General features: G+C 38.6%; 1 protein-coding gene, 2 long non-coding RNA genes and 1 pseudogene across 4 annotated transcripts; all 4 read right to left on the reverse strand.

The window, feature by feature from the left end:
• Window positions 1-4,160: 4,160 nt before the first annotated feature.
• On the reverse strand, window positions 4,161-7,993 carry LOC147483702 (F-box/kelch-repeat protein At1g30090 pseudogene; annotated as a pseudogene). The gene is made up of 4 exons (XR_015205091.1): window positions 7,971-7,993; window positions 7,437-7,830; window positions 6,684-7,016; window positions 4,161-5,938 (listed from the first exon to the last, which is right to left on the reverse strand). The product of XR_015205091.1 is annotated as an F-box/kelch-repeat protein At1g30090 pseudogene (transcript).
• A 7,229-nt stretch (window positions 7,994-15,222) lies between these two features.
• Window positions 15,223-18,331, reverse strand: LOC147483703 (uncharacterized). Its single transcript, XR_015206707.1, has 4 exons — window positions 17,521-18,331; window positions 17,242-17,416; window positions 17,071-17,137; window positions 15,223-15,492 (listed from the first exon to the last, which is right to left on the reverse strand). It is a non-coding gene; the product is annotated as an uncharacterized LOC147483703 (long non-coding RNA).
• A 2,832-nt stretch (window positions 18,332-21,163) lies between these two features.
• LOC147483704 (labd-13Z-ene-9,15,16-triol synthase, chloroplastic-like) lies at window positions 21,164-23,432 on the reverse strand. The gene is made up of 4 exons (XM_086579627.1): window positions 23,182-23,432; window positions 22,878-22,950; window positions 21,585-21,756; window positions 21,164-21,483 (listed from the first exon to the last, which is right to left on the reverse strand). Exons 1-4 carry the CDS (start codon window positions 23,430-23,432, stop codon window positions 21,164-21,166), a joined length of 816 nt encoding a protein of 271 aa, XP_086435753.1.
• Window positions 23,433-24,294: 862 nt separating this feature from the next.
• On the reverse strand, window positions 24,295-24,877 carry LOC147483705 (uncharacterized). Its single transcript, XR_015205288.1, has 2 exons — window positions 24,829-24,877; window positions 24,295-24,607 (listed from the first exon to the last, which is right to left on the reverse strand). It is a non-coding gene; the product is annotated as an uncharacterized LOC147483705 (long non-coding RNA).
• Window positions 24,878-27,070: the final 2,193 nt, after the last annotated feature.

The raw sequence follows: 27,070 nt of genomic DNA on the forward strand, positions 1-27,070 counted from the left end.
ATCCAGATAAACAATCTTGAAGAGACAAATCATTATCTAAGTGTACTACTACAATCTCTTCAAGTTCACCACATTGGCGTTCAACAACAATTAATTGATTTGGAGAAACATAACATCGATTTGAAGAAAGCTGGTACAAAATATGCGGAAATAGTCAACATTATAAAAGACTCCAATGATCGCAACAGCTAATGATATTGCCCAGACTCTCACCTAGAAAAAGACTCAATCGAGTAGAACTGCAATCCGATTGAAAACTTATTATTCTGAATATTAGTTACTTTGTTTTAAATATGAATAAATTATCTTTTCTTAGTTGAATTCTCATATGCATTTAGCCGTTTAACTGCATGTATATGTCAGAATGTTGTATCTTACATAGCTGTTTGCTTTGCAAGTTCTCGAAAAACTAAGCATCATATCTTAAATCAGTGCTCTCTGCTTCTTGGAAATGACCAGCCTCCAACATCTCAACACAAAAGTTAGCAACGTCCACCAAATTTCTGCCTTTACAGAGCCCCTGAATCAAGACGGTATAACTGAACGCATTGGGAGGGATGCCATTGGTCCCCATTAGACGACAGAAAAAAACTTAGATAGACTCCTAATGTGCTCAGCTAGGCATTCAGAATTCTAGCAGCTTGTAAGGAGTAAGTTTGCACTTCAAGTCACCAACGATAATATGGCCTTGAGAATAATTCAGTTAGTAGGAAAGTTAACCTATTGAGCTCTTCTGACATCATATTCTAATAGGGACGGTAACAGTTCAGAATCAAATCTTAGAGATTGAGGGAGGCAAACCATTGCCATTTCTGCCCTGTTAATATGCTATTTATACAGTTTGCAGGAGATTAAGGATGAAAATTAAGTATTGAGAATAACATGGAAACTGAACGCCATATGGAGAGTGGTGGCGCGTAGCTAATCATGCAGGAACATGGTGTTTCAATGATAACACCACTGAACTATATCAGAAAGTGATCATCCTAAAAAACAAAACAAAATAGATCTATCTACACGATTATACTATCTATACTACTGGACAAAGGCACTCAAAAACATCTGCCTTAAAAATGATTTTTGTTTTCTTCAGAAACTTTGGAAGTTTACAACAAACCAGTCCAAGATTTAGCAGGCATTTACAAATGCAAAAATAAAGGTGTTAAACATGGTTACCCAAGCAATAAAAAGACTTTCTTCTCGAGACCATAACCTTACGTACCTTTCAAGCTGTTTGAGTTCTTTGCGCTGTATTGATTGACAAAGATTGAAGTCTTTCCACAGCCAATTCTAGGAAATCTTTGTTGTCAACACTAATAGGCCCATGAAAAAAAGTATTTGCAAAAGAAGAGTGAATAACGATCAAATCCCCAACATGTTTGTAATCTAAAACCAGTTACCTCTTTGCTAATGCTCTCACGCAACCTATGAGCATGCATTGAGCCATAAGACAATTCCTGTTTCAGATATTGATGGGACAAGGATTTTAGTTTTTCCAGAAACAGCTCATCTGGGAGTGCAATGTGTGAAGCTTGGTATAACTCTAGAATAGCACCTGTGTCCTTTTGATATCCTTCAAGAGTATTCAAGAACCCCTCTTCTTCATTGAATTGAATTAACTCATCTACATCAAAAGTGTACACTGAATTTAACTTTATGTTGGAGACAAAAGCAGATGATCATAGATTTTACTAATATCTGAAGAGACGTCATATCCATGCATACGTAAGATTCGAAATGCCATGGAGCATGTGGAAATTTCATAGAAAATTTCTTCATCCTTCATTAGCCAGCAGCTGTTAATTCGTAAATGTCAAATTTCTTTAAGGTGTTGAATTAACTAGAACACAAACCCAATAATTCGGCTCCATTACCTGTATGTTCTTTCCAAAACATTTCTAATTTCATTCTTAAAATGGCGATCTATTCCCAACCTCTCAAGACTATCTATCTACCATACAGAGTTCGGTATATATCCTGAGGATAAGCAGCCAGAACTGAGCAACCGACAGCAATTGCAGGGATGAAAAAATTAATTAAAAAAAGGTGAAACGACAATGTAGTAACGTAGTAGACCTTTAGGACATAGATAGTGTAAAAAGATAGTACCTGCGTTGCCACTCTTTTCTAAGAGTCATCTCAAGTAATTGAGGCAATTAATGTATCGAAGCTTAGCTAGAGCAGCTGCAGTGGTAGACGGTGAGTAAACAGTGACCCATTCTTCCTCTGATGTTTCCATATGTCCTTCCAATTTTGTGACTTCCCCAGTCCTTCTGCTACATATGCTAGATAGAGACTTTCCCCTTCAGAATTGCTTCCAGAGCATCTGGAAGAAAAGAACTGCGGATGATGAGAACAAAAACTACCTACCAAGCTTTTCAGCTAAGCAGCTACTGTTTCTTATTATTCGGGATTATAGAGGTGAGATAACATTCCATTATATTAGCAATTGATTTTCTATCCAACTCTACAATTTCCAATATGTAAGTTGGTTCTTCAAAAAAAAAAGAGTACTATAAAAGAGCCACATTGTAGTTGCAATGATGTTGATTATTAATTAATTGTCTTCTCAACACTATCTTGCTAAAACCTTAGTGCTTAAGAGGAAATATTCCTTTTAAGGTTTGATCCAAGTGCTACAATTTGCAGAAATAGTCAAAAGTTTACATTCCTTACCTGTTTGGTGTACCACTAGCAATATTTACACGGCTCTTGAGCATGGAGACCTACATCATCCAAAACAGAACAAGATTACGTAAATATTACCGATCCAAGATAAGTACATTTTGCACCAAAGGAGAAAGGGTAAGGAAGGTGATTTGGTATTTAAGTTGCAGAATTAGACGTTAACAAACATAACAACATAGTACAGGAGTTTTCTATTCAATTACACGCTTCAAGTACGTACACTAAGTGAATATGATATTCATTTAGATGTGTGACCTATGTGCAGAAACCATAAAAAGTAGCATAGTTGATTAGCAATAGACATCCTTATTACCCTCCTGGTCATGCATTTCTTCCTGATAATGTGAAGGCGCATGTTCGTATAACAAAAACATTACAAAGAGTCAACATTGATGTAATAAACACTGTATTAGTAAATGATGAGATAAGGCTGAAATGTCTTCTAATAAATGACTACAAATAGCATAAAGGAAGATAAGTAATAGAAAAAATGCAAGAAATGCTGACTTAGCTTCCCCTGAAATGGGTTTCAATGATTCTATGTGAATGGTGTGATACACTAATACCATAGGAATGTGTTTTAATTACAGATACAAATCATCTATACTAGGCAGAAGGGTCTGAAGCTCCGACATTTATCAACATGTTTTCCATATTTTCTATAACTGAGTGACTTCCCATGTATCTAGGAAGCACCAACTGTCATATGCTTATGTAGCCTGTATTTCGTTGAAATAGGAAGGTTTCAAGCCCTACTCTCTGGTATAGACAATGCTCTTTTTGAGTACTGACTAAAGATTATCTCTGATAAACTAAAAAGACCTAAATGAAATACAATTATAGTAAGAGGATAAAACAAACTTCTGATGCACTGCATGAGTAAAATTGTTCACAATTACCTGATCCTCAACTTTCATATGTTTCGCAAAGAGCTTTGCAGCACGACAGTCTACTGTTAACGATCGCAAACCCCTAGCATAGATCAATAAATGAAACTTTTCAACTATTTGTAGGGGAAAAAAACGTGAATGTTATTAATCTATAATTCAGAATAACTTAGACATTATGAATGCAAGGGAACCTGAGAAGCACAAAGATCTTATAGCAGATGCACTGATAACAAAAATTGTTGGGTTCCCGGGATCAACAGTTCCCTCTAAAAGCTTCCCTTCAACAAGCCCTTCTTTCCATGACGTTCCAAAAGCATGGAAAATCAACAAGGATGTCGTGTGCCTAACACATCAAAAAAAAAGCTCTGAATTGTTGAAACTAGGCACTATTAGCACAAAACCTAAAACTAATATGTTCTTATAATCTATCTGTTTAGTTGATACTCTAATACCAGTTTATATTCCAACCAACTTACAAAATCTGATCCCCAAGTTATCAAGATTTATCTTTGAAAAACAAAATCCAACTGAAGTGGTTATAACTTAAAATTTTTAAATGGAATAAGAGATAGAGAGAGAAAAAGAGGTGAAGTACGGGAAATTTCAATGAAGAACGACCCACCTGGGAGAGAGAAGTGTTGGCACTTTCAGTAAGAAGTAAAGATAACTGAAAAGATTCTCACAATATCATGGGTAAGGGTTTTATGTAAAACTATAAATAATTTGATATACAGCAATTTGGCATACAATATCCGTTCTTATGATCAATGATCAATGAAATTAGCTACTTTTTCTCTTTCCTCTTTTCTTTTCATGACGTACTGAATCAGAGTCTGTGGCATCACCACTCACAGACTTTATAAACACCATGGTTTTACATGCTAACAAATCATAACCATTAGTAAAGTACATAAAAATGAAAAATACATGACTAGCCAAACAGAACCTGAGAGCTAGCAGGTGACCATCCGCATAAAGTCTTTGGTGCATTCACTATTTTCAATTAAAAAAAGAAGCACCATTCCTTTCCCGAGGTACATTTCAGATGTAGCTTCCTCATGTGACCAATAGCAACATGAAGGTTGCAACCTACAACAAAGATCCCGCTATCATTAGAGTTCACAGAGAATGGTTTGCGTATCTACTCAGGTACAGGGGAACCTACAACTACTTCCCAGGAATCAGTTTTCACATCATAAACTTTCAATTTCATCCTTTCATGCTCAGAGACCACAAACAAGTGACCATCAACTACCGCACTTAATCCTGTCCATCCTTCTCTCAGGTTGGCAGACATAGTCTCCCAATAGTTCAATCTTGGGTCATAAACCTGAGTCACAAGAAGTTTGCCATTGTGTACTGCTGCATCATAGGACGCCATATTAACACCCATGCTTGCAATAGGATGCCAACTTCCTTTGATGGGGTCTAAAACATCAGCTGATTCAAGCTCAAAAAGGTCTGAACTGTTACCTCCTGCGACATAAACCATCCCGGCCCATCAATTATACCACATGCAAAGAATGAGCTTGCAGTGGTCATCTTATTCATCACACTCCAACGGTTTTTATGAATCTCATACTTTAGTACCATATTAAGGGGAGTATCCAGATTAGATACCATGCCACAAAAGACAAAGAGGGTTCCTTCCCGGGGTGTGGAAATACACCTAAAACCATGGGGGCAGATCCGTTCCTTGCATGGCATCAGTGAAATGGTGTGACAAGACAAATTAGTTAGGTCAAGGACCTGCCACTGAATCTTTGAGGTGCATTTTTGGTAGGTACAGATGAAGAGCCAGGGATCTTGATAGCCTAACTCCTTCCTTCGGCTAAAAAACCTTTCCTTAGTGCCTAGCAGCAGATGCCAGCGTTTGCACACAACTCGGCAGGATGGATGGCTCTCAACTGGAAGTCGAAGGAGGCAGTCAAGTGCAACATCATCGGGAAGACCTGGAATTAGGGGTCCTCCTCCAGCTATTAATTGGCATTCAATACTCAGTTGTAAAATGGATGATGATTGGATTGAAGCAACTCTAAATTTAGGTGATAGTGTCATCTTTGAATCTCCTAACTTTTGCACTGGAGCCTGGTGGCATGAAAATCGAACGAGTTGCATCTTCCTCTTATGAAGGGAAATCCAGATACTTATCCTTTTCTGATAGCTTAACAAGTTAACAGTTCCACCTGCTTCAAAGAGTAAGAGATGTGCACTGCCTTTCACTGTCTAAATTGTTGCTTCATCCAACACGGTCTAGAATCCCAACAAAACAGATCAGTCAACAAGTTCAACAAGAAAAGCAGATTTTGCAAATCTATCCCTGAATCTGTGTATCAATCTTTGTCGACCAAAGACCAAATCTGAGATTAAAAAATATAAGGTGATATAAATAGATTTCCTCCATCAATATTTTTATTAGAACTTTTCATATATTAAAACTGGCATCTATTTCTTACACTACAAGAAATGTACAAAAAGTCAAAGAGAAATCCAAACAACATAGAATCAATAAAAAAGAACATATAAAGATTTCAGGTTAGCTATATATATTTCATTGCTTTCTCAATCAAAATACTAATGCAAACAAAAACTCAAACCAAAATGTGCTTTGTTTCTTCTCTGGACCTTACTTTCCCCCCCTAAAATACATTATTCTTTCCTTAAATCTTCTTTCATACAAAACATAAAAAACCAATTTTAAGGAAAACCATAGAAATGAATCATCAATCTTCTCCATACAGCTCATATTCAAAACTTTAAACAAGCACTCTACAATTCCCCTCATATTTTTTTCTACACAAAACTCACATACCCAATCCAACAACAAGAGACTAGAACTTTCCTTCCCTATAGAGCTCAAATTCAGAACAAAGATGAACTTTCTTCCTTTACTAAACAGCCCAAGTTCTACAGAACAACCATAAAATAGCTCAACAAACACCATTCTTTAGGAAACAACATCTGATATACAAAAAATCCAAATTAAGAAACAACACAAGGGCTAATATTTTTCCTACTTAAACTATGTTCAGCAAAAAACTCTCGCAAAAATCAGTACAGAAATTAATTTTTTTCCTAACTCTATAGTATTAAATACCACCGTACCTCCATAAACTACAACTCTGACGAAGCTTACACCTTGCTGCAAAACAGAATACACGCACTGAGATAAAGCAATGCCTTCACGAGCCTCCCAGACAGCGTTATCAGTGTTCACTAACACTGATGATTAGGTGTTGAAGTCTGCGGCAAGGTTGTTTCTGGTGCGACATGGGGCTTTTTATACCACATAATAGCAGACCATTAGGCCCTCAGCAATCCACCATTTGCAAAATGTGGGATAAATATACGCCCCCAGTACGTGTAATATGGACCTGGGAGTTTGACCAATATGAGGAAAAATGCAACAGAAACTAGATGCCAAGGGAACTCTCCTTCCTGATCATCACATAATGCAAAGTAAACTGTGAGTTTAACACAATATTATAAATAAATGAAATGCACAAATTCCATCTACACCTTTTTTAATTAAAAATTGGGACAAGTGGCTATACGCTTTTACTGACAAGTAGTGGTGGAACAATAGGTTAGTTTCCTCCTAACCAAACCAGTAAGCTAGTAAGGTAACGAAACCAACTTTTTTAACAGTTCATTTTAGTATGGTGAATGATCCCGGAACAATTTACACGTAACGATGCCTCAAATTTATTGAAATGATTTAATATTGGATATCCTAGTTTCGATCGCCAAATAGTAAGAGATTTGCCCTAGCAGCTACCAACTATATATATATATATATATATATATATATATATATATATATATATATTCCCAATCATAAAAAGTATGTTCACAAACCTTGAGTTGTCGATACAGTTCTAGGGTTGCATCCTTGAAAATCCCAGTGACGACGATCCCAATAAGCAGGAGAATGGGTACAAGTCACATTTTCCTTTCATGTGCACAGTATGACAACTCACTCAATGAGGTAAGTGCAAGTAACGGCACAGACAAGTATTTGGCAACAACATAGACAAGGCCAAGTATGAGTTCAAGGAAGTTCACCAGGGCTTCTGGCCAAGGAAAACTCCTGACTGGCTGAGGTAAGGTTTTCCAAACTTTTTTTATTTCACCCAAGCTATGGACCAAAATTATTCTACTTGGGCCAGCAGAGTCTCCTTCAGTCATAATTATAGCACAAGTTACCATTGGAGTAGTATTCTGAAATGGATACAGCCCTTGACGTCTACACCTGAAAAGGAGATAATAATGTCAAAGCTGAAGACATTGGAAGACATATATATTCTCATGATTATTTTTTTAATCAATTTTAAACATTAAGTATTTTCTATTACTATTGCTGACTTATACATAATAAATTAAGTTGATTACCTTAGCAAACGTGATACCAACAACGTAACCATTTTTGAAAATCCGGGGGGGGGGGGCTACCCCTAACTAACATCCCCAGCAACATTTAGGACACAGCTTCTCTTCACAACGCAGATATGTTTTCCGCCCAGAAACCTTTTCACGAATATCTTCATTCCACTTCTTAGCTTTTATACCCTGACACAAAGGAAGCTGTACTTGGCCAGGTTCTCTATGACAAAAACTTGGGAGATATTTTTCACCAACAAAAATGGAGTGCTGGAGATCCAGTGTCACAAGTTTTTTATGGCCATCAAATATCAAGAGTGCACCTATGGTTAAAGATGACCTTTCGAGGGAGAAACACCTTAGTTCAGGAAGACTGTTAACGATAGCAATTGCTTCCTTGGCACCAAGTTTTCCACGTATGCAAAGATACCTGATATCCTTGCAACAACGGCGAAGTTCACTCGCTAGACTACTGATTTCCAACAGACGAATATCACAAGTGAATCCTTTCAAATTCTTCCAGTAAGATAATGCCTCCCGGTAGAATCCAAGCTGGACTGCATTGTTCACATGTAGATACTCCAAACTCCAAAGAAGGTGTCCTGAAATGTCCATCATACCAATACCTCATATCAGAATATTTGCCTAAATACAACACAAGGTGTTGTTGGGGATTATACCAATACCAATCGATTCCCCCACTACACAGATAACTCGTATATGGAAACAATTCAACTCCGAACAAAATCTAAATATCAACTACAGCCTATACTAACATGCCCAACTCGTTAAACAACTATCAACAACAAATAATAATGCAAAGCAGTAAAGGCAAACCACAACACAAAGATTTACCGTGGTTCGGCCAATGATGCCTACTTCCACAAGAGCCAGTTCTTTATAAAGTGGGAAGGAAGATTACAATCTCTCCTTTCAGTATCTCACCTTATTAGATCACTCTTATCTCTTTACAGGGTTGTATCTCTATAAAGGTTATCTCTCAATCTTGATAGCTTTCAAGATTGGTTTCTCTCTCTTTGTTTTTGTCTGGTTCTTAGTCTTAGGTTTTCTAAAACCTTGATTTTGTTTTTATATCAAAAAACCAAATTTCACGACATCAGAAATGAGGCCCATGAAAATCGGACACGAGCGGCAAGCGCTTACTCGGGCCTTGCAGTGCTTCAAAACACTGTAATGCTTCCACGGCAAGAGCGCAGGTGCGCCTCCTCTGAGCGCAAGTCGTGCCCAAAACACTGGAATGATTTCACGGCACGAGCGCAGGTGCGCTCTGACATATTCACGCAAAATCAACTCCGTTTCTCTCCTCATGTGAGGGATAACTCCAACAATCTCCCCCTCCCGAACATTGGGGTGGGAATACCTCCATGCAATTTCCAAATCAACAGGAGGAGTCTGCTACCATTCCGGCGGTAGCACAACAAATATCAAACTTACCTTTCGGTAAGACTTTGGTCATCATATCCGACCAGTTCTTGTCGGTATGGATCTTCTCGATACACAAATGCTTGTCTTCGAGTACTTCTCTAATCCAATGATAACGCACGTGTATGTGCTTGGATCTAGAATGAAAATTTGGATTCTTGCTCAAGTAGATGGCGCCTCGACCATCCACATAGAACTACAACTGTTTCTCGCTTTTAGCCCTAGTTCATCGAAGAACCTCTTCATCCATAGCATCTCTTTGCAACACTCAATGGTCGCGAATATATACCTACCAGAGTGGTGGAGAGGGCAACACACTTTTGCAACTTAGATTGTCAAGAAACCGCCCCCGCAAAAAGTAACCGGATAACCGGAGGTGGACTTCATCGAAGTCAACATCACCGCCATGTCCGTGATCGGTGTAGCCTTCAAGTAAGGGCTTACTTCCACCAAAGCACAAACACGATTTGAAAGTGCCTTTGAGATATCTCAATATCCACTTAACACCTTCCCAATGCTCCTAACCCGGATTTGATGTAAATCGACTTTACAACACCAACGGCGAAAGCAATATCCGGTCTTGTACACACCATGGCATACATTAAAAGGTTTGCCCATCTGCGGATGCATAAGGAATCTTTTCCATCCGACTCGCTTCATGCTCACCCTTTGGACACATCTCTTTGGTCATACGAACTTGCCACCAAGCGGATTAACCGATCGGGTTTCGCTTTTGATCCATGTTGAATCTCTTCAACACCTACCTCAATGTAGCTTTTTGAGAAAGCCACAACTTCCCACTCTTTTCGTCACGAGTGATCCGCGATCCCAAGTATCTCGCTTTGCTTGACCCAAATCCTTCATCTCAAAAGGACTTACTCAAGTCTTTTTCTTTTTGGATATCTTGTTGATGTTTGGGCCAACTATCAACATATCATCCATATACAACAATAGCACTATGAAATCCCCATCCGAAATCTTTGAACAAATGCACAATGATGGAAGCGGACTTCTTGTATCCTTGCTTCGCCATAAAGGAGTCAAACTTTATGTACCAATCGCCTCTCGGTGCTTGTTTTCAACCCATACAAGCTCTTTATCGCCTTGCATACTAGGTGCTCCTTGCCTTTGACCTCAAACCCTCCCTCCGGTTGGTCCATGTAGACATCTTCTTCAAGGTCTCCATGAAGAAAAGCCGTCTTAACATCTAGTCGCTTTCAACCTCTAGGTTCATACTTGCGGCCATACCCAATACCACCCGGATAGAAGTCATCTTCACTACAGAGAGAGAAAATCTCATCAAAGTCAATCTCTTTCTTTGACCGAATCCCTTCACAACAAGGCGAAGCTTTGTGCCTTGGGTGAGGATTGTTCTCCTCATGCTTGACTTTATATATCCACTTATTCTTGAGAACTTTTTTCTCCCTGTGGGTTTTCAACTAACTTCATAAGTGTGATTCTTATGCAAAGAATCCATCTCGTCATGCATGGCCTTCAACCACTTTTCTTTTGTCCTGTACCTTCAAGTGCCTCTTGATAGTACATAGGTTCTCCACCATCCAATAGTAGCACGCACGCATGTGGTGGATACCGGTTGTAGCTAGTCTCCTCATCAAAACCTCCTTGCTCCCCATCTGGCCGGTGCCTCGTGAGGATGACTGCACTCTGCTTGCTCGGTGGTGGTTCATGCATCTCATCTCGCATCTTCTATACCAATAGGTTCTATCCCATCATGAGCAATAGGATTCTCATCATGAGCTTCAAACTCATGGTTCTCTCATGATTCTCAATGCCGTGACGTTCCACGGTAGGAACTTACGGTTCTTAATTAACAAGATCATTAGTGAAAGCCTCAGAAGCTTTCACCCTCCTCAAAGTCCGATATGGTTTGGTCTTCTAAGAACACAACATCTCGACGGATTACCTTCTTGTTAATCGGATCATAGAGTTTGTAACCAAACTTTTCATCTCCATAACCGGAAAAATGCAATCGCTTGGCTTTGTCATCAAGCTTGGATCTCTCATCCTTCGGAATATGCACAAATGCCGTGCACCCAAATACCCTCAAGTATCCATAATCAATATCTCTGCCTGACCATACTCTCTCTGGATAATTACTATTCAGAGGCTTTGCCGGCGACAGGTTGATCACATGCAAGGTTGTACGCATTGCTTCTACCCAGTAGCTTCAAGGTAGCTTAGAGTGAGATAGCATGCATCTCATCCTCTCTACAATGGTACGGTTCATTCTCTCTGCTATTCCATTCTATTGTGGTGTCTTGGGAACGGTCTACTCATGACGAATCCCATGACTCTGGCAATACTCTTCAAATGGCCCAATGTACTCACCCTCATTATCTGAGTGAATACACTTCAACAACTTCCCAGTCTCTCTTTCCACCATGCTGTGGAATTTCTCAAACACGCCAAGTACTTCATCCTTGGTCTTCAAACTATAGGCCCATATCTTTCTTGACGCATCATCAATGAATGTCAAGAAGTACGAAGTTCCCTGGTGGGACTTTACTCTCATAGGACCACATAAGTCTGTGTGCACTAGTTCAAGGACAGTGTCCTTTCTGTGACGGGAATCTTTGGAACGACACCCTGTGTTGCTTTCCTACCAAACAGTGAGTACATGTATTTAAATGTGTACCTTTAATGTCTCGCACGTCCTTTTGCTTAGCAAGAACTTCCATCCCTTTTATGCCCATGTGACACGATCTCTTGTGCCCGCGATTCGGATGAAGATTCTTCTTTACGCCAAGATTTGCTTCTACGCTAGCTTTACACAAAACTAGCCTATGTTTTGTAAAGAGAGCAAGTTTTTTCTTTCCTCACCGGTACGCTACAATGGAACCTCTCGCTCGGTTCCATACCCGTTACCAAACGAGTTTACAAAGCCATCGTCATCTAATTTCCCAGCCAAAATTAGGCTTAACCGTATGTCGGGGACATGTCTTACATCCGAGTGTCAAGGTGTAGCCGACGGCATTGGTTTCTACATGAACATCTCCAATGCCTATAATCTTCGAGACTCCACTGTTACCCATCCTTACTTCACCATATTCACCACAGTTGTAGGTAGTGAAGAATCCCCTGTGCGGTGTGACGTGATAGGATGCTCCTATATCTATCACCCACTCTATATCCTGACTTGAGGTACTAAGACAGCACACACCACAATTTGACACAATTCCCACTAGGTCGTCGACTAGTGCGGTAGTATCTCTACCTGTGTTTCCGTTCCTCCGCACCATGTCTTCATGTACACGCGGTTATTCTTCTCATCCTTCTTCGATTGTTCTCGCGACTCATATCCGGAAGTGGCCTTTGGTGGCACAATAGTAACATTGCCCTCTCGCCTTAGGAGTTCTAGCTTCACCCCTAGATTTACTTCTGTCATCACCTCTAGAACGAGATGGTTTTCTGTTTAGACCTCTCCCCCGTTTCTCTGTGAAAAGGATCTTTGAGTGAGAGGAGCTGCTTCTTGCACTTCTTCTAGTCTCCCGGCCTCATTCAACAAAGACGTGGTAGCCATCTCCATGGTAACAATTCCATCCTTGGCTGCTCCATGTAGAGAAACTGCTAATGTCTCCCAACTTTCGGGTAGAGAGCCTAATAGAAACAAAGCATCAACTTCGTCTCCCAAATTGATCTTCATCAAATGCATCTGATTGATGATATTCTGTACTTCATTAAGATGCTCAAACATTGAAGAACCTTCTTGGTACTTCGTGTCTGCAAACTTCTTAACGACTAGCACTTTGTTTCCACCCGACTTCCTCTCATAAAGGTCTTCGAGTTTCTTCCACAGACTGAAAGTTGTAGTCTCTTGGGACACATGGTGAAAGACACTGTCGTCAATCCACTGTCGAATGTATCCAATCGCTTTTACGTCAAGCTTTTTCCACTCGGCCTCATGATCTTTTACGGTTTTACTCCCTCATTCTCAATGGGAAGTGACAAGTCCTGCATTATAGCAAGTCTTCCATCTTGGCTTTCGGATGGTGTAGTTCTTCCTATTCGACTCATCATGAAAGTGTTCACGGAATGGTCCATCTCTACAAGTTATTTAACCTCAAATCTTCTCTCGGGGAATTTCGCCAAACACCGCCCGACCAAGATTCGGATAACACCCCAGGCTATTCTAACCAAGGCTCGATACCACTTGTTGGGGATTATACCAATACCAATCGATTCCCCACTACACGGATAACTTCGTATATGGAAACAATTCAACTCCGGACAAAATCTAAATATCAACTACGCTCTATACTAACATGCCCAACTCGCTAAACAACTATCAACAACAAATAATAATGCAAAGCGGTAAAAGGCAAACCACAACACAAAGATTTACCGTGGTTCGCCAATGATGCCTACTTCCACAGAGTCGGTTCTTTATAAAGTGGGAAGGAAGATTACAATCTCTCTTTTCGGTCTCTCACCTTACTAGATCACTCTTATCTCTTTACCGGGTTGTATCTCAGAAAGGTTATCCGTCAATCTTGATAGCTTTCAAGATTGGTTTCTCTCTTTGTTTTGTCCGGTTCTTAGTCTTAGGTTTTCCAAAACCTTGATTTTGTTTTTATATCAAAACCAAATTTCCACGATTCTTGTAAGCGAGGCCACTTAAAATCGGAACGGCGTAGGTGCGCTTTACTTTCGGGCGCAGTCGCCCCAAAACACTGTAATGCTTCCACGGCAAAAGAGCGCCGCGCCTCCCTCGAAAGCAGTGTCGCCCAAAACACTGGAATGATTTCGCACGACGGAAAAGTCGCCTCCTCTGAACGCAGGTGCGCTCTGACATATTCACGCATAATCAGCTCCGTTTCTCTCCTCATGTGAGGGATAACTCCAACAGGTGCTGCTATGAATTGTTGCATGTATGTCTGAATTTTGTGAAAAAGTAAAGCATGTTAATTGATTAATGTAAGAAAAACCAGATCGATCGGTACATGGATTACCTTTCAGCAATGTAATGGATGGCATGGCCCTTGAGTCCAATAAGAGACGGGGGTGGTAAGTGTTTTCCATTGAGTTTTGGGACGAGTGTCGATTAAATTTTTTAAAAAGACCAGGTAGAGTTTGCGGAAACATGGAGATATGGTATCAAGTTTTTTCAAATCGAGCATCCATGGAATGGGAAACAGAACATCAAGTACCGATGAACGCCATAATTTACACACACAAGAGGTACTCACGTAGAGTATGTAGAAGATGGCAAGTTCCTTGAGCCCCACACTAATAAACAGTTGGCCCCTAATAGTCAATAAACAGTTCGGTCCCTAATAAACAGCCTAAGTCAATAAACAGTTAGGACTTCGATACATTTTGAGTCCTAACCCCAGATTAAATTAATAATATATTGTATGTCTTTACATTACTCAACTGGAACAAGTAAATGGAAACAGAACAATTGCTAGTTTATAATAATATGCACAAATGACTAATGATGAGCCAACATAACAACGGGTAATCAATTGCTCACCGATCTAATTCAGAAGAACCCTCAAGAAATTTTGGCTACATGTAAATCCTTTCAAATGTGGACTGCTCAAGCGTTTATGTTAATACCTAAAAAGATTAGGAAGTGCTGGTATAAAATGGTTGAAGCATTTTGACTACACGTACAACAAATGAACTTGTGTGGGTTTAGTGACCTTAATCCATTGTACGTATATTAATAAGGCACTCCAGTGTATTCAGTATCTCGAAATACCATTCTAACCAACTAATAACTTAGTCATGTATCCTGCAATACAGTACATCTGCTTATTCTAATGTCAACAACTTAGAATACCACCACACATGCAAAAACCACAAATCGTTTGAACTAGAAATTGATGTCCCAAATTTGTAATACAGTATATATCTGCTTATTCTACTGGAAAACACACACAAAATATGTTTAAACTTTCAATACATTAACAAGGCAAGAAATGTAAAACTGCAGCTCTACTGCGCTTAGAGCAACCTTGAAACCTAACAAGAAAAATATCAAACTTCCATTTCACGTGAAGCAGATGATGCATTACTTCAGTACCGGTGTTCCAACTTCTCCTTCTCTTGGTAACTCTGGACATACCTGCATCCGATAGGAGAAACTGTTAGCATAGACTGCAAAAGGATAATGAAAGATGGGCCATACGGAAACTGGTCCTGCTATGTCCCTCCTTACAGCAACTCAAGCAGGAAACAAATGGTAAACCGTCAGATTCTCTTGAAGTGGGCTCATGAGGATGACCAATTCTCTTGAAGTGGGCTCATGAGGATGGTCATGTACACACGAATAAGATACAAATAAATAAAAAAGGCAAGTCCCATGTAAGTTCAAGACAAATCTGTCAAAGTAAATCATGGTTGGACAGACCTCTTAAATTGAAAAAAAAAAAACCCTCCTAGGCCAATTAATCAGCCTGCCTGGTCCGTCTAATTGGACCACCGATTATAGGCCTAAACAGTTCGGCTAGGCACCGCCTAGCGCCTAGGCCGTTTTTTAGAACACTGTTTAAATCACATAAAATAGAATCTCATGATCTGAGGTAACTCCTAATTCTAGCTTGATTTCTTCACCCTCTTTTTCTATTTAGAGAAAACATGAAATCTTCACACCAACAATAGGATCCATTCTATCTTATTGTTTACCGTCCATTCAAATACTTGAGAGGGTAATGTTAACTATATGGGCAACAACAGAAAATGGAAAATCAGATAAAAAGCCACACACTTTATGAATCACCAATATTATCCAAAAACAAGCTAAAAGAGTAATGCAAAAAAAATTAACGTTATCCAAAGGTAATCAGTCACCAATACGTCCACGCAAACTACCCATCTGAACAAATAAATTCTGAAGTCTTAACCTAAGGCCAGTAATTTCATCAGTAATTCAGACGACGTGTACTAGAATCTACAAATTTCTTCCATCAAACACACAATTCGTCAATAACTTCAGCCATCTATATAAATCTATGTTGTCAAAGGCGTAGCTAAGCAGTCGGTCCCTCCAAGGCTGAGATTAGTGAAAATGGTTGGGATTTGTTGTCAAAGGTGTTCGTAAGGAGCAGCCAAGGTGCCTAAAGGCGCCAATTGGGAAGGGCTCCTGACAACATGTGGACCGATACAGTGTACCAGAGGCATAATTCTAGTGAAGTACGATCTACTCACCATTATGATCCTTCCCTAGAAAAAACTGCTCATTGGGATATCTCAACGTTGTCAGAATGGTCAAAAAAAATATGTCCCTCCTTACAGCAGGAATTTAAGCAATCAAATAAATACATGAATATGTATACAGACAGACCATTTGTCCAATATGGGGTAGGCAGATGAGCAACAACAGTCTGCAGGTGATTAAACCATAGACTTGGTGTCAATAACCTAACCCAAAATGAAAGACAATAGGTGTGTGAAAGCAAAAGGGAAAAGGAATAGTTAACAAGCCATTAAATGACCAGGCAAATGACTTTCTAGACAGAAACCTAGGCCATATCAATCTTCTCAGAGATATATATCAGTGCTCTTTTACAAAGTAAATTATGGGACTCATCAAATAATGGGTTCTAACTTCAAACACAATTCTAGTCATTCAATTTGTAGTGCACAATTCTAGCCGTTCAATTTGTAGTTTAGTGTATGTTAGGCTCCAAACAAATTCACTAACCTGGAAGGAGGTCGTTCTGCATATGTGGAATGATCTAAGAATACATCAGAAATCATTTCGCCACCGCCTGAAACATAAAAAAGCAAGTTACAAATTGTGGTAGAACCAGTCTTAAAACTTGAATATCAGCTAAAATCTCTTACTAAGAAAACCCTTTCAGTCCAAGATTACCTAGGAAAGGAGGCATGTCAGACAAGAGCTTACTTTTGCCATATAGGAATCCAGCGCCTGTAGGCCCACACATCTGAGACATGTTTATTACTTAATTTCATGTCGCACCAGTCTTTTGAGCCACAATTTGAAAAGGAACTATGGCACTATGATGTTCAGCAATCGTAAGTATGATCTGCATGAAAGCAAAAGAAGATTTTAAAGGAGACAAGCAAAGTGCCATAAGCTGAAATGCTTGGGTAACCAGTGAAAAATAAAGAACCAAGTACAAGGATTTACCTCATCCCCTGGTCTTAAATTCAATAGGCCCCAAGAGTAGGCTACAAGATTCATAGCCTCTGTCGCATTTCATGTAAAAACAATCTCAGTAGACTCTAATGCATTAATGAAACGAGACACCTTTATCCGCGCTGTTTCATATTCATCAGCGGCTCTTGCACTAAAGTGCAGGGAGAAATTAGTAAGAATTCATGATGAAGATTATTTTCAGTAAAGCTTCTTGCATCAACTGTGTTAAAAGGGATCTAAAAACATACTAGATTACATAAGTTCCTCAAGAAATGAATACCACGATTACATAAGTGACAATTCCAAACATAAGTTCCTCAAGTGACAATTCCAAACAAATGAAATCGAATAGTTAATTAAACTTCAGCTTTTACACTTCAGATAAAAAATAATAAAAAATGGCGCTTAAACTTCCCTTTCCCCTGCAGGCCTCCGAACAATCTCATTGAGCCGTGCCAGTGGACCTTCAAACCTTGTCGAAGCTTCATCCGTTAGAAACTCTGAGATACCAGATCCTTCGGGAAGTGACCATTGAATATGATCGTCCAACGATTCGATTTGAAAGAGGAATTTCATGGCAAGTCGTACTCTTTCTTGGAACTCCTCAGTTGGGCTCTCACTCAAGCTTTTGAATATTGCAATCGGTAGTTGTCTAAAAACACAATGCAACATCTCGACAAACAATTGCTCTATAGATGTATATAGATCTTCAAGCGTTGAGGGGGTTTCAGCAAGGATGCGATCAATAATGGGATGAAGAAGAACTTGATAATTAATGTCGAGATACATTGATTCCTTCAATTTAAAAGGATCGACGAGCACGATTCAGATCCAGATGCAAACCGGATTGGCGTTGACGATACTCCTCGGGAGCAGACAACTAAAAGTCGCCATATCTCCACAAATCTTTTGCAACTGAAAAGAAATCTTTTTGCGAACCGGCCCGCTGGTGGCATTAGTGTTTGCTCAATGAAGAGAATGATTTCTTGGCCTTGTGCGAATCGTGTACTAGAGATCCAACAAGATTACCGGTAAGGAAACTTGTGCAGTTTTCACAAGGAGTACCATTGGAAGAATCACGGGACATTCTATTGAAATTCCCTTCTAAGATCAAAATCGAGTGATGCGTCTGGGTATTTTCGAAAGAGTTGCAGTAGATTGGTAAAGTGGCTCACTGCAGCAAACCTCCCTAAATCTGATTATATCATCCACACTTTTTCGCACAAGATACTCACTAGCCACAATTCCAACTTCATATGTTCCATGGAGATAATAGAGGGCTGTATCCTTTATGTACCGACTAATAAATAAGTAACGACTAGCCCTATTGGGAACACTATCAACCTCGACACTATCCAGACTATTCTATTGAATAAACATGCACAGAACTTGTATAATCTATAGGCAGTCACCTCCTTTTTCAACAAGTTTCGATAATGAGGTGAAACGATTCGGATATATTTGGAATTTCATGACTAAACAATGCTAGCCATCTAAAGACAATTGGAAAAGTTCAATTATGACGGTCGAGAATACGGATGACAACTATTATTGGCATCGACCGGTGATAATCGGACATCGAGAACAAAACTTCACCCACTTCAATTTTATTAAAGCTTGTATTAAGATGACTAAACACAAACAGGCAGATATTGCCAACACCAGCAGACGCTAGGTTTGTGCTTATTGTAAATTGTGGATCATAGCAATAAGTGCACGGGTAACATCCTCTCAATCGACCAAACATACTCTTTGCTCCCTTTTCTAAGAACCTTATTATAGTTCGATGGGTGGTGAAGCTATTATCCTTTTTAATGGATGGATAAATCTGCGAGAACATTGAGAGCAATAGCACCATAAAGCACAAGACTATGATATGTTCTATGATGAACGAACAATAAGTCCAAGTATGTATTTGTAGACGGATGTTTTACGACTATAGATATGACGAAAATGCTCAAGGACACCAAATTTGAAAAATATCGGCATCCTGTTATTTCCAAAAGAAGGCATGAAAAACCATACGGACACATATAAAGGTAGTTCCACATAGTTTAGAAAACCGATCCCGGGCACTTGGCATTGAGGTTGTCGGATCGACGGGGGAGTTTAGTTGATATGGAAAGAAGAGTTAGAGAAACAGAATTGAGTGTGAATAGCTTGCGGGGTAGCCATCGCTTTTAGCACGCAATTCGACCTACGATATCACAAAACATTAATAACATGCACACCAAAGAAGCTGCAGCTATGTATAAACCAATAACAGGCAGAGGTGAAGGGAACTTAGAACCATCTACAGTTCCATTGATGCAACCATGGTTTGCCATTGTTTCTCTGTTGTCTCACAGTCTGAAGGAGTGAAACATGAACCTAGCTCTCCTTTAATAATGGCAATCGGAACAAGTTTTTTTTTCTTTTTCCTTTTTTTTAGATAAGCATTACTTTTATTGATGTATGAAGCAAGGTATAACTCTTTTTTTTTTTCGATATTCGAAGCAAGGTATAACATAGTGCACACTGCACATATGAGGGAGATTCTCATACGAAGGATACAAAAGCATAACTTTTATTGATGTACTAGCCATTTAGCCCGGCCATCTTGCTATATATGTATATTGATAGCTAATGATTCATTCCATACTTTATTTGAATGGTTTATATTTTTCTAATTTTTTTTTAAGGGTTTAGACAAAGGGTTTTATTTCTATTTTTGGGTTATTATTGTCCTAGATAACAATTCTTATCATCCTCACCTATATAAATTATATCAAAATATAACACAACAATCAAGGAATATAACAGGTACTCAAAACATACCATATGTTAAAGCGATAACCGAATTATATTCATTTGACAAATGCACAATAATTCCTCCATATGCATAACACGTAATGATTAGAAGTTGATATTTCTGAAATTACGAAAGTGGAAATATGTTAGATAGCTTTGAACCTATAAATCTACCAATGTGGTTGTTTGATCAATGTATGCCAATCAGAATACTTCAAAAGTCATAGGTGCAATTGATATTAAATTCAAATATTCAATTAATTATTGAAAAAAAATATTAAAATAGATAGTATAGTGATATTCTAATCCCAACTCGATATGCTAATTTATAGTCGATACCAAAGAAAGTGAAAAATACTTAAATAAATCTTGATTCCAAATTAGATGTAAATTGGAGATTATGATTTTGTTGGCCGGGCATGCTATATTGATAGCTAACAATTCAATAGCCGAAAGTCTACTTGAATATATGTACATTCTTGAGTCAAAAGTCAATATTCAAAAGAAATTGAGCATTTGTATCCTTAAATGCATTTCTCTAAAATCAGTAAAAACTTAAATGTTGTGTCCTATAGTCAAGTATGGTTACGTTCAATTTACCCATTAGAGGTTTAATATTGTAATGTTCAATTAAACCATTAAATCAGATAGTTTTCAATTACGGTGTTACCTTGTATTTTTAGTTTTTTTCATCTTAGAAAATACAGATAATGTCTCCATAGAGAGGGACCCTTAAGCCAAGATCCCAACCATAAAAAATAAAAACAGAGCAGCACCACGCACTTGCAAACGCACTTGACCAGCTAACAGTTACTTGTAAAGTTTATGATTTAACAATCTTGAGCTAGGAATGGCAACCAATGGTATTCTTTTCTTTAAAACAATCCCAAACTTCTCTCGATAAATCCAGCTTAGTCCCTTCTGGCAACTTCCAATTAAATGAGTGCAAGAGTGAAGCCAATACATATATTAACATTCTTTCAGCTAAGGGAATCCCTGCACATATCCTTCTCCCATAACCAAATGGGAGATAATGAAAATCATTTCCCTTGTATTTACATCCTTTACTAACATCTAGGAATCTCTCAGGATCAAACACCAAGGGGTTCTCCCAAGCTTCGGGGTCTCTGTGCATCGCCCATACGTTGAAAAATACTCTTGCACCTTTAGGGACAAGTATAACCGCCAACTGCACACTGTTTACTTGGGCTGTGAGGAACCAAAAGAGGCACTGCATGATGCAACCTGAAAGTCTCCTTCAATACAGCATCCAAGTAGTGCAACTTGGACAAATGAGTCTTTTACCACATTGTTCAGTCCTACAACTGCTTCTAGTTCTGCTTGGGCTTTCCTAATTATATCTGCATTTTGCATCATCTCTGTTATTGCCCACTTTAATGTGGTAGCTGTCGAGTCTGTAGCACCCACAACAATGTCCTGTGACACATTTTCAAGATACAAAAATTAGGCTCCAGCTACCCTGAGATTATCCTCATAGGGATGAGGGTACGCAAACCGTTGGATGTGTGATCTAATGGTCTGAAAATCAAAAACAAAAAAAATGAGAGAGAAAATGAGAAGATGTAGTAAGATCAAACATTTTCTAGTTTCTATTTTCTTTCCTAGGATTCATTATGTATAGTTGTATATAAATCGTAAGTAGGTGAAAGCGAGTTTTGTTACACACAAGGTTCTTACTAAGAGCATCTCTAGGTGGTAGTAAATTCAGTCGCATCCTTCAAATTTGAAAGAATGCGTCAAAATTTGCCGAAATTCCATCTCTAGGTGGTAGCATTCGTGGTTGCATCACCTGCTTGTTCGCATTCTTGTTCGCAAATTTGGCAATTTGGATGCGGATGCGGATGCGGATGCGGAGCGACATTGGTAATGTCGCGCGCCATTGCAAATGTCGCCCCAATTTTTTTTGACTTTGACCAGCATCACGCGCCAATAGTACTGTCGCGAGCCACTACTAATGTCACGCGAGTTATTTTTTTTTACATTTTCAATTTGGTGCGACAGTGGGAATGTCGCGTGAGTTTTTTTTTCAACTTGGGGGCGACATTGGTAATGTCGTGCGACAGTATGAATGTCGCGTAGCCCTATTCCAAATTTGAGAATGAAATTTGCGACCACCTAGAGTTGGTCGAAATTTGCGACCAGTTTCTTCATTCGCATTCTTTAAATATGAAGAGTATGCTACCACCACCTAGAGATGCTCTAAGCCAACTAGCTAATATCTAAATTACTTAGAAACTAGATTGTCACTTTTTTTATAGTTATTAGTCACAAAACCTGTTTAAGATCTAATGAATGAGGACCTTTTTCAAAATGAAGGTCTTATATACTAATTTATTATGTAAATCTTATAATTTGTTTTATTTTCAAAAAAAAAAAAAAGGAAAAGGAAAAAAAAATTGAGTTGTATAGGACCCCAACTATGTTATTACATGCATTAGATTTATGTTACATCACTGATTTCATCTTGTTCAAGATAAACCAAAACTACATAAAAAAGTGAGGATATACAATTGTAGAAAACCCGAGAACACAATTACTTTGAGGGAAGAATGCTGGGTAGTTTTGTACAAACAATGGTCGCCAAAATGCCACCCGAAATACATCTCTTGGCTACAAAAGAAAAATGCGAAGACCAAAGGAAAAAATAATAAACTTAGAAGAATCAGATAATATTTTCAATCAAAATATCGAGGAACCATTTCCAGCTTAGAAATGCAGCATACAACACGTGAATATACATGCCAAGTGACAATTCCAAACAAATGAAATCGATAGTTAATTAAACTTTAGATTTTACACTTCAAAAACCCTTACAGCTTATGTCTCGTTTCCACCCCTTACCCTGCAGGCCTCCGAACAATCTCATTCATTCGTGCCAGTGGACCTTCAAACTCTGTAGAAGCTTCATCTGTTTCTGTTAGAAACTCTGAGATACCTTCAGGAAGTGACCATTGAATATGATCGTCCAAAATTTCGATTTGAAAGAGGAATTTCATGGCAAGTCGTACTCTTTCTTCGAACTCCCCAGTTGGGCTCTCACTCAAACTTTTGAATATAGCAATCGGTAGTCGTCTTAAAACCCAATGCAACATCTCGACAAACAATTTCTCTATAGACGTATATAGATCTTCAAGCGTTGAGGGGGTTTCAGCAAGGATGCGATCAATAATGGGACGAAGATAAAACCCATGAGGTGATTCCTTCAATTTTGAAAGGATCGACAAAGCCGCGATTCAGATCCAGATGCAAACCGGATTGACGTTGACGATACTCCTCAGGGAGTAGACCACTAAAGTCGCCATCTCTCCACAAATCTTTTGCATATGAAAAGAATTCTTTTGCGAACGGATCCGTTGGTGGCATTAGTGTTTGCTCAATGAAGAGAATGATTTCTTGGCCTTGTTTGAATGCGAGTACTAGAGATCCAACAAGATTACCTGGTAAGGAAACTTGTGCAATTTTCACGAGGGCTACCATTGGAAGAGTCATAGGAGTATATTCCATTCCAAATTCCCTTCGAAATCCCCTTCCAAATTCCCTTCCAATATCAAAATCAGAGCGGTAGTATGGGTATTTTGGAAAGAGTTGCAGTAGATTAGTAAGTGGCTCACTACAGCAAACCTCCCTAAATCTGATTATATCATCCACACTTTTTCGCACAATATACCCACTAGCCAAAATTCCAACTTCATGCCGATGGAGAAAATAGAAGTGTACATCGTTTATGTACGAACCAAATAAGTAACGCACTAGCGCTATTGGGAACACTATCAACCCCGACATTATCCAGACTATTCTATTGAATAAAGATGCACAGAACTTGTATAATCTATAGACAGTCACCCTCTTTTTCAAGACTTGATAATAAGGTGAATTCCAATAAATTTGAACGAATTCCATGTGACTAAACAATGCTAGCTAGCCATCTAAAGACAATTGGGAAAGTTCCAACTATGACTGTCAGAATCTGGGTGACAACTATTATTGGCATCGACCAGTGATAATCAGACATCCCAGAACAAAACTTCACCTGCTTCAAAATGAGAGATCTTATTAAAGCTTGTATTAAGATGACTAAACACAATAGACAGATTGTGCCAACACCGGCAAACGCTAGGTTTCTGCTTATTGTAAATTGTGGATCATAGCAATAAGCGCACAGGTAACATCCCTTCAATCGACCAAACATGCTGCTGCTCCCTTCTCTAACAAGCTCATTATAGCTACTAGTGGTGAAGCTATTTTCCTCTTTAATAATCGGATAAATCTGCCAAAACATTGAGAGCAATATCACCATAAAGCACAAGACTATGATATGTTCTATGATGAACAGAACAATAATTCCAGTATGTATTTGTATACAGATGTTTACGACTATGGATATGACAAAAATGCTCAAGGACATCAAATTTGAAAAAATATCAGCATCCCTATTATTTCCAAAAGAAGGCATGAGAAAACCCATACAGACACATATAAAGGTAGTACCACAGAGTTTAGAAAACTGATCCCGGGCACTTTCGGCATTGAGGTTGTCGATCGGCGAGGGGAGTTTAGTTGCTATGGAAAGAAGAGTTAGAGAAACAGAATTGAGTGTGAATAGCTTGCAGGGTAGCCATCGCTTTTTAGCACGAATTCCAGCTACGATATCACAAAGCATCAATAGCATGCACACTAAAGAAGCTGCAGCTATGTATAAACCAATAACAGGCACAGGTGAAGGGAATTTAGAAGCATCTACAATTCCATTGATGCAACCATGGTTTTCCATTGTTTACCAGTTGTCTCACAGTCTGAAAGAGTGAAGGATGGACTTAGCTCTTCTTTAATAATGGCAATCGAAACAATTTCTTTTTCTTTTTCCTTTTTTTAGATAAACATTACTTTTATTAGGATGGACCTAGCTCTTCTTTAATAATGGACCTAGATCTTCTTTAATAATGGCAATCGGAACAATTTCTTTTTCTTTTTCTTTAGATAAACATTACTTTTATTGATGTATGAAGTAAGGTATAACATGGTGCACATATGAGGGAGATTCTCATACGAAGGATACATAAGCATAACTTTTATTGATGTATGAAGCAAGGTATAACATATCCTCATACTGTCCCTAGTATCCTAATTAAATCACATTACTACTTAGTATTCCAATAAAATATCATCATTTCAAACAAATAATTCTTTCTTGAGGAGAATCTTGAGAACCAATACAACAACAAAACTTTAACGTGTACCCGGCCAGTTGGATATGGAACTTTGCACCTTTAAGGAAGTGATCACTTCATGGCCATTGGCCAATATATACACGTATTTACAGGCAAAGAACCAGTTGCAGTCAATGAGTAAATGTTGTATTGCTCAAGTGTTTATGTTAATACTAAAAAAGATTAGGAAGTGCTAGTATAAAATAGTTGACGCATTCTGGTTACATCTTCAACGAATGAACTTGTGTGGGTTTAATCCATATCGAGAGCTCCAATTTCTAAACTTGGGCTAGTGAAAAAAAATCAAGGTATCAGCAAGCAAGCACCTATCTAACACAAGAAAATAACCATTTGCAGACAACAAACTTCTTGAACATACCAATCCCAAGATAATATAATCATATAACAATTGCACTGGGCAGTTCTTCCCAGTCAAGACGACAAACACAGCAGTTCATCAGGAAGGTCTGTCAGGTCTGTCAGCACGACTAACCTAAACCTGTAAGTGTGTAAATAACAGTTGCAGCCTACAGCTCTCGGTTCGTTAGATAGCAACACAGCCCTTCACCAGGACGGCCCGTGAGCAAAAACCTATAATTGTACATATATTATTACAGCACTCCAGTGTATTCAGTATCTTGAAATACCATTCTAACCAACTAATAACTTAGTCATGTATCCTACAATATAGTACATCTGTTTATTCTAATGTCAAGCACTTGTAGCCATCTAGAGCAGATGAGCACCACCACTCACATGCAAAAACCACTAATCTAATGAAGGTGCAGAACAAATCATTTAAACTGGAAATTGATGGCCCAAATTTGTAACACAGTATATCTGCTTATTCTAATGGATAACACACACAAAATATGTTTAAACTTTCAATGCATTAACATGGCTAGAAATGTAAACTGCAGTTCTGCTGCGCTTAAAGCCCAAAACCTTGAAACCAAACAAAATAAAATATCCCTCTTCCATTTCAAGTGAAGCAGATGATGCATTACTTCAGTACCGGTGTTCCAACTTCTCCTTCTCTTGGTAGCTCTGTACGTACCTGCATCCGATAGGAGTAACTGTTAGCATAGACTGCAAAAGGCTAATGAAAGATGACACTTAATAGCTATGTCCCTCCTTACAGTAACTTGAGAAGAAAACAAAAGGTAAACCGTCAGATTCTCTTGAAGTGGGATAATGAGGATGTTCATGTCCTCAGAACTAATGTGTCGGAGTAAATCACGGTTGCACAAAATTAGGAGTTCCTCCAAAGCAAACACATAAATGCAACATACAACCCCAGGTTATAAGTAAACTATCGCCTATGGTCAAGTATGCGACACAACACAGGTCACAGGATTGTATTAACAAGGACAAGAAGTACATGATAGGAAGAAATCTGCAATATTTTGTTATTCAAATAACCAACAAAAGCTTTTCTTTGTGTTTTCTCCCATTCGTTGGCCTCTTTGAAACAGAACGAGACCTAAAACCTGGGATCATTATTTTTTTCTTGATCAGCAAAA

Source organism: Coptis chinensis, chromosome 8 (genome assembly GCF_015680905.1).
Source record: "Coptis chinensis isolate HL-2020 chromosome 8, ASM1568090v1, whole genome shotgun sequence".
NCBI classification, from domain to species: domain Eukaryota; kingdom Viridiplantae; phylum Streptophyta; class Magnoliopsida; order Ranunculales; family Ranunculaceae; genus Coptis; species Coptis chinensis.

Coding starts and splice junctions, on each gene's coding strand:
- LOC147483704 (XM_086579627.1), bottom strand. CDS start 23,432: ATGTTGCATTGGGTTTTAAGACGACTACCGATTGCTATATTCAAAAGT. Junction 22,951..23,181: donor ATTGTTCGGAGGCCTGCAGG/GTAAGGGGTGGA, acceptor TTTCTTTTGTAG/CCAAGAGATGTATTTCGGGT. Junction 21,757..22,877: donor CCCAGCATTCTTCCCTCAAA/GTAATTGTGTTC, acceptor AATGTGTCACAG/GACATTGTTGTGGGTGCTAC.